This window comes from Tupaia chinensis, unplaced genomic scaffold (assembly GCF_000334495.1).
Source record: "Tupaia chinensis unplaced genomic scaffold, TupChi_1.0 Scaffold142543_1, whole genome shotgun sequence".
NCBI lineage: Eukaryota > Metazoa > Chordata > Mammalia > Scandentia > Tupaiidae > Tupaia > Tupaia belangeri.
In genome coordinates this window covers 903,790-913,679 of record NW_006202392.1, presented here as the reverse complement: position 1 = coordinate 913,679, position 9,890 = coordinate 903,790, and the positions used below count along the sequence as shown (strand labels likewise).

The 9,890-nt window shown below is 37.0% G+C and overlaps 1 protein-coding gene and 1 pseudogene across 1 annotated transcript in view; one reads left to right on the top strand and one right to left on the bottom strand.

Moving 5' to 3' along the window:
- The window catches only part of PHF3 (PHD finger protein 3), a 92,534-nt gene that overhangs the window by 49,486 nt on the left and 33,158 nt on the right, over nt 1–9,890 (bottom strand). The window contains exon 2 of the mRNA XM_006163540.3: nt 2,696–2,857. Within this exon, the coding sequence (XP_006163602.1) occupies nt 2,696–2,857 (162 nt within the window). The remainder of the gene's footprint in view (nt 1–2,695; nt 2,858–9,890) is intronic.
- LOC102471650 (cytochrome c oxidase subunit 6B1-like) lies at nt 692–1,163 on the top strand (annotated as a pseudogene).

The window sequence follows — 9,890 nt, the reverse complement described above, 5'->3', positions numbered from 1 at the left end:
TCTTTTTTAAATTTATTTATGTTACAGAGGTTTTTTGTTTGTTTGTTTTTGTTTTTTGTTTGTTTGTTTGTTTTTGCTATAGGGCATGTGCATTCGCCAGAAAGAGAGATAGAAAGAAAGCAAGAAATCACCCCCCAAGGATGATGGCCACACCACAATCCCTTCAACTCCATTCATCTTGGGATTTGGGGCACACACACACATGCCCAGCTTGGGTTTGAAGTCACCAGGTTCAAGACGTGTACTGTGGTTGGCCATGAGGTAGTCCAGCAATGTAACCAATTGACCATCTGCTGATCACTCCATAGAGTTTTAATTCCCTACCTTCAAACATAAGCAACAATAATATATCAAACATTTCAGGAAAACTTCTAACATGGCCAATCTTTTGTTTTTCTAATTTTTTTTTTTTTTCAAAAAAAATGAACCTTGCATAAGAGTAATTCCATATTTTTAAAAGTTTTTCTTTCTCTATACAATGCCAGAGAGAAAAAGAGAGAGAGAGAGAAATAAAAAGTGAGAAACTAAGCCCTGGGGGGCGGGGTGGCCATCTGTGATCCTTTATCCTCCATTCTCCTCGTGGGATTTGGGGTGCATGTACACACACACGACCAGCATGTTTTTCAGGCACCAGGTCCAGGACTTGAACTGCAGTCAGCCACGTGGAATATAGCCACCTTAACCACCAGGCCACCTGCTGGGACCCCAGGAAATAAAATTAAAATCGTGAGTCTCTAGTCCGACTCTAGCATCTTTGCTGAAGGTCATGCTGAGCTGTGAGCAGCTGCAGGGGCATCTTTAGGAGTCAGTAACATGGCAGAAGACATCAAGACCAAAATCAAGAACTGTAAGAATGCCCCTTTTGACAACTGCATCCCCAACCAGAACTAGACCAGGAACTGCTGGCAGAACTACCTGGACTTCCACAGCTGCAAGAAGGCAATGACTGCTCAAGGGGGTAATGTCTCTGTGTGCGAATGGCACTGGCATATGTACAAGTCCCTCTGCCCCATATCCTGGATTTCAACCTGGGATGACCACCAGGCAGAAGGCATGTTTCCTGGGAAGATCTGAACTGGCTTCACCCCAACTCTCCTCTAACCTCCATCCTTCTCCCAGGTGGTAAAATGGGACATGAGTACATGGTAATCCCTACCCTGGGCCCTTGAATCATGACTTAACTAATAATAAAAGTTCATTGGAAAAGTGTTTTAAAAAAATCGTAAGTGTCTTAGTACAAAGGAGATAGAGCATCTGTGAAATAACAATAGGATGCTACAGAAAGGATGATCCAAACCAAAACAAAAGAACATTTAGAAATCAGAAATACAAACTTGGTGGAATGGTTGAAGGATATTTAAGAGAAGATTATAGTAAGTTAAGGAAAAAGCAGAGATAATTAGGTAAGATTAGGAAAACAGAAGGGCCAGTCTCTGCCATCTGATACTGGAATAATAAGAGTTCCATGTGGGGCCAGACAATGGCACAACTACAGCACAATAGTATGAAGCTGATCAACATGGAAAGGCTTCATGTTTGCTTCTGGAGAAACCTTTGCTGAACATGTCAGGTATAGGCATGACTATGATCCAGGGCTGGCTAAAACTGAGGGTTTACCATGGCATGGAAACTATTAGAATGCCTGTCTCTGTCTTGAGATCCTCACTCAAGGAAGAAAGAGAGGAAGAAACTTTAAAAAAGTGGTGGGAGGGTCCAAAAATCAAGAACTAAGAAAATAAAGAGGAATTCATGAAGAAACACTATAAGAAATTTTCCATGTATTGAATAATATTTTTCAGACTATGAGGATCTACTGCGTATCTAGCTAAAAATATAAAATAAACCATACCACACATTATCATGAAATAACACTAGAACTTAAGGCATTCCACAAATTTAAGTAACATTCCCCAAAACTTCTCAACTACAAAAAGAAAATGAAACAGCCTCAAATTTCTGACAGAAAATGAATTCTAGCACTTAAGTCTGTCTAACCACACCATAATTCCAGTGTGAGAGTAGATTAAATAGATTTGAAGACAAACAAGGTTTAAAAATTGTAACTATCAATACTTTTCCTCACAAAGCTATTGGAAGAAGTTACATAACCAAAATGAAGGAGTTCTACCAAAAAAGAAAAATTTGGGACTATAACAAAGCAGACCTCTCAGAAGAATGGTAAAGGGAGATCCTTAAGTAAGTTTTATTTCCATTAGGCTTATATGGCTAAACTAACCCACATACATTAAGCAAATTTAAAACATAAGCAAATTGGAAAGACAAAAAGTTGTAAAGTAAAGCAACTACAGTTTATTAAGTAGATCACCTCTAACAGCATACACAGCTATAACAATAGAAACAATTACAACTCATCTAAGAAATTATAATGTCTATTGGAAGGATGAGAAAATGTACTTTTTTGTACGATAGGGACAAGAACTAAGAAAATTTTCATCAACCAGATAATACATACAGCTGAAGTTTTAACAGGGCTTCCTCTGGGAAAGAGGAAATGGGCAGTAGTAAGCTGGGTACTGGAAATTTATGCATCAAACTGATGTCAAAATTGACGATTATCAAAATGCTTAGGTTAGCAAATATCAAGAATGTATCATCTCTGCTCAGTAAGTTTACAACCTAAAACATCTGTCCCTATACTTCCAATTTTCTAACTGGACCTCTTTGAAAAGATTACCTTGTGCCATTAAACGAGGTGATTTTCTTGGTGATGTCACTGAATTTTCTTCTACTTTGTCCCTCAAATTCCTGTTAGGTAAAATCAGTTCTTCTTCATCAATGGTATCATTGCCACTTTCTTTAACAACTCCTTCATCCATAATATCGTCAAGACCAACAACTAGAAAACAAAACAAAACAAAAAAATTAAAAATTAATTTTTAAAAATACTGGGGATGTTAAGTATTTAAAAGCAGTACAGAGTAAGTATTATGAACAGTTTTAACTATATCTGAAGTACTCAATTATCCCAATTTTGGCTGAGGTAGTACAAAAGAGTACTTTTTCTACTGCCTTAAATGCTTGTGATTCTAGATTCATGCTAGAACCAAAATTTCTAGTTCTAACTGGAAACCTCCTACTTAAGAGACTTTGTTACGTGAATGAGAGTAAGCAATGTAGAAGTACTTTTCAGTGATACCAAATAATAAAAATAAGAAAACAGAAGAAGAAAAAAATGGAAAAAAAAAAAAAGAAAAAACGTAACTTCTTCCCCAAATGCTGGGGAATACAGTAGGTGTTTAATATAGCTATGTAATTAAATCACCTTCTCCTAGCCAAAAGAGAGGCATAGTCATTTAACTGAGGTGGGAGAAACAGAAAAGACTGAGATTGAAAGAAATATTTATATTGTCTTAGGGCTTATTTCTGTATAGAACAAATGCTACTTAACTATCTGACAAGTAATTTAATGTGCAGCTGTATAAAATCTCATAAAAAGAATGATTATTTAAATCAGAAGGTTTGCATTCAAATCCCTACTAGAACATTTAAATAAAACTTGATCAAGTCACTTAACCTCTCTATCAGTTTATCTCTAAAATAAGGATAACAATACCTGTCCTACCTACCTCACAGAGCTGTTGTGAGGATCAAGTGAGAAGATGTATGAGAACTCACTCTGTAAACTTTAGAGCACTACACAAATGTTAGTTATTATCTTCATCCTAGGGGTTAGAGGAACCTCAAGAAGTTATCTAGTCCCCATCTTTGTATCCAAGTAGAACTTCATTTAAAAGAGCTCAACAAGATAGTGGTCTATCCTAAAATTTAAAGAGAACAAAATTCTTTATAAATATACTTTCAAATGGTACAGTATTTCTGAAGAGCAATTTGACAACAAACTGAATCATAAAACTCCTCACATGCTTGACCAAGATAAACTATAAAGAAAAAAGACTGAATTGTGAAGAAAATGCTAGCCAGAAAACACAGTGTAATCCTTGTTAGAAATAAATATAAGAATGCACATATATGTACATTTAGACAGATGGGGGGGTGGCTGACAGTAAACATGGTAACTGTTAGTAATTCTTATCTATAAAAGATACCTTTCTTCTGTCTTCCAAATTTCTTTCTATAAGAGTGTATTACTCTCAAAAACAGAGTCCATGCTATTAACTATCATGTGATACACTGAAGGTTTAAAGAATATGCTTTAGGAAAATTAAGCAGGACTCATTGAAGATATAATTAGGGTAGACAAAGGTCAGGAGTCCAGTTAGGTTATTCCACTATGATGAAATTCTTATGTTGCCACACATGCACACACACTTTCAAAAATTTGTTTGACGAGATCAGTACACCCACTAGGTTTATTTAAAAAAGGAAAATTTAAAAATAACATTAATCTCAATTCTATACAAAAACATATAATGCATTACAAAGACAAATCTATAAAAAACAGAAAAATTCAACAGTGTTATCAGTGATTATCTCTAGCAGTAAGATGGTAAGAAATTTTGTTGTTTAATCTTCATTACATGTTCTCTGTGTTTTCTAAATTTTCTAAAATGAGCATATATTTTATACTGTGATACATAGAGAAAGAACAATCCAAAAGAGAAAAACTATTTAGGAGAAAAGCCTGATTTATAGTGTTTTTTGGCAGTGAATAGAAAGGATACTTTTTAAAAATTTTAATGAATTTTAAAACTATAATTCTATGGGACCAGCAGCTGGCATAATGGCTATGTTGCTGGACTCCCATGTAGTAGACCACAGTTTGGGTCTTGGACCCGGTGGCTTAAACTCACACTGGGCGTGTTTGTGTGCATGCCCAAGATCCCAAGAGGAGACTAGAAGAGAATTAAAATTATATCCTATGTGACCAGCAGTTGGCGTAATGGCTAAGTTACTGGATTCCCATAGAGTCCACCGCAGTTCAAGTCCCGGATCTGGTGGCTTAAACTCAAGCCGGGCGCGTGCGCATGCATGCCCAAGATCCCAAGAAGAGACTGGAGGAGAAGGGACTATGGCGTGGCCATCCCCCCAGGGGATGATTTCTCGCTTTCTGTCTCTCTGTCTTTCTGGCAAGCGCACGTACCCTACAGCGAAAATCTCAAGAGAGGAGAGGAGAGGGGAGGGGAGGGGAGGGGAGGGGAGAGGATCTTACCCAGTCCCATTCTCCCATAAGTATTTTCTACACTCTCAAGCTCACATTTGACCTCCAGAAGAACATAATTTGACATCTCAAACTTAATATACCAAAAATAAACACTGGATCCAGCCAACATGACATAGCAGTAATGTGAGTGCCCTGAAAGGTTGGAAGCCATACGGCAACTGCAGGTTCAGATCCCTTGGCTGGCATGAAAATACAGCAGATATGAGCACTGACACCCAGGATTCTGAGGAGTTAAGAGGGTTGGGAAAGTGGGATCATGGTATGAGAGACCATGTCAAAGGTATGTCTCCCCATCTCTCTTGCTCTTTCATGTGCTCGCTATCATAAACATAAACACAAACGTATACACTGATTCTACCCTTTCTTCTTCCCCCCAATAAAACTGCTCCTCCCACAGTATTCCTAGTATATGGAATCTTCATTTGCTCAACTGTTCAAGACTAAAACTGTAGAACTGTTCTTAGGTCTTCTCCCTATCTCCTACATCCAAGTAATCAGCCTATCTTATTAGCTATATCTTCAGAATGTATCACATCTAACCATTTACCATCTCCACAGCTAATTTTCTCCACCAAACCACCACCATCTCTCAAGATTATAAAAGAGTCTCCTAGTATCCTGGTTCCTCTATCGTAAACCCCACCACCACCCATAGAGTTAATTTTCTATACAGTTATCACGTGATCCTTCTAAAATATAGTTAGTCAGATCATGTAACATTTTTTTGTTCAATATCCCTCAAGGCTTTTCCAATACATTTAAAGCCCAGAGTCAGGGCCCATAGGATTCTAACAAGATCTTCCCCTGCCATCTTCTCAGATTTCACTTCCTACCATGCTGACTCACCGAGCTCCAATCACATAAGTCATTCCTGAACACAGGAAAGCATAGGCCCATCTCACTTGCTATTCTCTCTCCATGGGGGGGGGGGCTCTTTTCCCAGATAACCATATAGCTCGCTCTCTTACATAAAGATATAGGAGAATAAAGAATGAGAAGCGAGAGACTATTGGGCAAAAGAGGAAAGTGAAGCAAAAAATGGAGAGGAAGGGGAGGTGGGAAAAAAATACACAGAGATCTGACCATGTTTATGTGTGCTGAAATAACCTGGAGCATAAGTAATGCTTTGAGGTTCCATCAGCATTCAAAAAACTCTTGGCTAACGATCTACAGAGTAAGACTGCACTTGAGATGTTTTTCAAAGGTGAGATTTCCAAAACTGCATCCTTTTTTTTTTTTTTTTTTGTATTCCTGTTCTCCTGATAACACATTTTCTTCACTTTAAAAAGTACATCGCTACATCAAATCAAGCTCAAGTAAGACTCCAAAGTATCCAGGGCTCGCATGATGAACAAGGCTCCCAACAACTTAAATACCTAATAAACCTCAGTATCTCAGATTATTCTACAAAATAAAAAACATTAGTGGTCAGAGGGTTGCTGTGAGGATTAAATTAATGTACAAAGGGTTTTGATTCATATGTGGCACTTAGAATCACTTAGTTCTCTATCTGATTACAGTAATTCACAGTACAGAATGAATTATCTCAGGCTAAACCCCTCCCAATTTTTAAGAGTTCAATCCAACTATCTGTGTAAAGAGTAAAGAAGAATATAGATTTTTTTTCCAAACTACTGCCTATTTTCAGGGACCTCTCTCATCCTCCCTTCCCACCACAAGGCAAATTAAAATTCAGTATCTGATAACCAACTTCTTAAAAACTGGCCAGCCCTATTTATCTACTGAGAATTTGGCTTACAAAAAAAAAAAAGAAAGAAAGAAATGGACTGAATTCTTTCAGAGGCAAAGGCACAAACTATGTCATGCAGGAAAAAACAGAATTCTTCTCCCCCATTCTGCAACAATGTGTTATTCTCATTTTGAAATTATGGCATAAAATCTATGATCAGGCCAGCCAGGTGGTACAAAGATAATGCAACATTTTGCAATGCTGCTGTCATATGGGAAGGTCCTGGTTTAACATCCCAAGGTTACCCTGCTCACACTAAGCCATGACTGAGACTTGGACACAGGATGTGGGTATGAAGACTGTGGAGGAGTGCCCCCACCACCACGTGTCTTTGTCTATGTCTGTCTGTCTCTCTCTTGGGTGAATGGATAAAAAATCCTCTCAAAAAAATACTCAGAAACCTCCTTGAGTCTGAAATTCTTCCCATCCCAACTCCAAATCACCTTTATTAAATATTTCTGACAGTAGTCAAATCTAAGCAAAGTCCTCCTGATACTAATACTAATTTATTCTAGCCTACTTAATTTCAATCTATTTTTTGGGAAGTGGAGGTAAATGAGATAAAATGGGAATAAAATCAAACTATTTGGAGTTAAATTTACCGTACTTCTTAATACTTGGGATTGGTTTAAATTGCATTAATACTGTACAAAGGATAGAATTACAAGTTAGGAACAGCAGAATACTCTTCACATGTACTATGTGTCAATTTTGCTGGTGGTACACAGGCTAAACTCAGTTCAATTACTTCAAGGTAAGCTATTTCTTCTACTATAAAGCTACCAAATATTCATATAGCATTCAGTATCAGAATTGATGGGGTAAAAACCTACAGAATACGGTATCTTTGCTGTATTACACTAATAAGTTATGGTATCTGTTTTATAGGCTTATATTTTTTTAAAAGGAATAAGAAAATAAACGGCTATCTCCTTTTAACAGAGCACTCACAACTTTTTTCTTTACACTGCAGAAGAAAACTCACTCAACTTCAACTGGTTTACCTCTGGCCAACGTTCTTTCTGTCAAGGATGGCTAACACATTCTCTCCAGAAAAGACACTGAGACAGGATATACTCCATCAAGTTGTATGTTACATACAATTAACCAATTTGGGGTGAATTTAGTTTTTAAGATATTACCATGTTCCTAATTTGAAAAATATAAATGCTACTATATACACATGTCTTTTTCCCCTTTTAATTCCTTCTTTACAATAGGGTTTTTTTTTTTTTTTTAACTTATTTCTTCCACGAACAAGAGAGACAGAAGAAGTGCCAGTAACCTCAAGAGAATCCTACCACTGCAATCTACTTCCAGCCCTCAGTCATCCCCAAATCATGGGTATACGTGTGCCCAGCATAATCAAGGGGGTTCCTGGACTTGAATGAAAAACCTTCCCCTGTGGACTGCCTTGCAGAGCACCATGTTTTACCACTGTGCAACTATTTGGCCCCAATTTTAAAGCACAGGCTTACTGAGTCAGAGGAAGCCTATATATTTATTTTTCCAGTACTTATAGATATCATCAAATGGTTCTCTAACAAGATTATCAACAAGTTATAGCACAAAGAGCCTCATATTAAGTCTCAGTAGGAATTCACAGGTACTGCACTTCAGATTTTTAAAAGAAACATAGGTTTACCAGAAAAGATCAAGCACTTTAGATTTGTATCCTACATTTTTAAATGTCTTCAGCATTGTCTACTCTCCTACTCAGATCTTAAATATACTTTCCTGTCAATAATGTACATGATTTCTTTACGGTAATACTTATGTTACCTCTTTGAAGTATTTTCTCTAGTTTACCTTACTTTAGTATTTGGTATCAATCTAAGTTCATTTTTCCTCAAAATGCTATCTGCTGTTACTACAATCTTATTAAATTATCAATCCTTTCTGCTATAATTTATTATTTAGCACATTCTAAAGTCTTACATTTAAATATTCACAAGTAACTTCAACTTCATAGTTTAGAAAGAATTTACAATATTTTCATAGAAAGTAGTCTTCTATAATGTCAAATGAGTCTTAAGAATACTGAGTTAAAAGAAGTTAAAACTGTTTTCACTGCAGAACTTCAAAGTCTTCAATATACTAAAGGGTATTTTATGAGGGCATGAAGCTTATGTGACAAAGTAAAACTGTTTGCTAAGCTTTATATTCTGATATACACTCCAAAAAACATGCACCAAAATGCTAATAGTTATTATTTAAGATAAGATTTTTCCCTTCTGTCTTATTCACATCTTCTAGTTCATTTTTCATTAAAAATGTCTTTTAAAAATTTGTCCAAGATGCTCTGTTTACCTAGTGGGTAAAGTAGCTAGCTTTATGGCTGACTGCGGTTCAAATCCTGGGCCTGGAAGTTTGAAAAACACACCAATATATGTGTATGCCTGCCCCAAATACCAAAAGGATGAAGAACTTTCCAGTTAAAACTTTCCAGTTTTAAAGAACTATCTCTTGGGACCAGCAGTTAGCATAATGGCTATGTCGCTGGACTCCCATGTAGTCGACCATGGCTCAAGTCCTGGACCCAGTGGCTTAAGCTCATGCAGGACGCGTGTGCGTGCATGCCCAAGATCCTGAGAGAAGAATGGAGGAAAAGGGATTGCAGCATGGCCATCCCCCTGGGGGGTGATTTCTCGTTTTCTGTCTGTCTTTCTGGTGAGTGCACGCACCCTATAGCAAAAACCTCTCAAAAAAGAGAACAACCATCTCTAGTTCCATGACATTTGTCAAGAAAAAAAATTTAATGCCCAGCAACTACTTCACCCTCCACTTCCTTCTCATTTTCTTCACTGAGAAAGTGTAGCTATTATTACCCTTTGCTGAAAAGTTGCTGTGAAAATAAAGACAGAATCTAACACAGTTTGTCTGATATGCAAACAATAAGAACTTAAATAATGTACATTTATTGGAGATTTCCTCAAACAGCTTTTTTTTTTTTTTTTTTTTTTTTTTAAGGGGGGTTTTTGCTTTGGGGACCGTAAC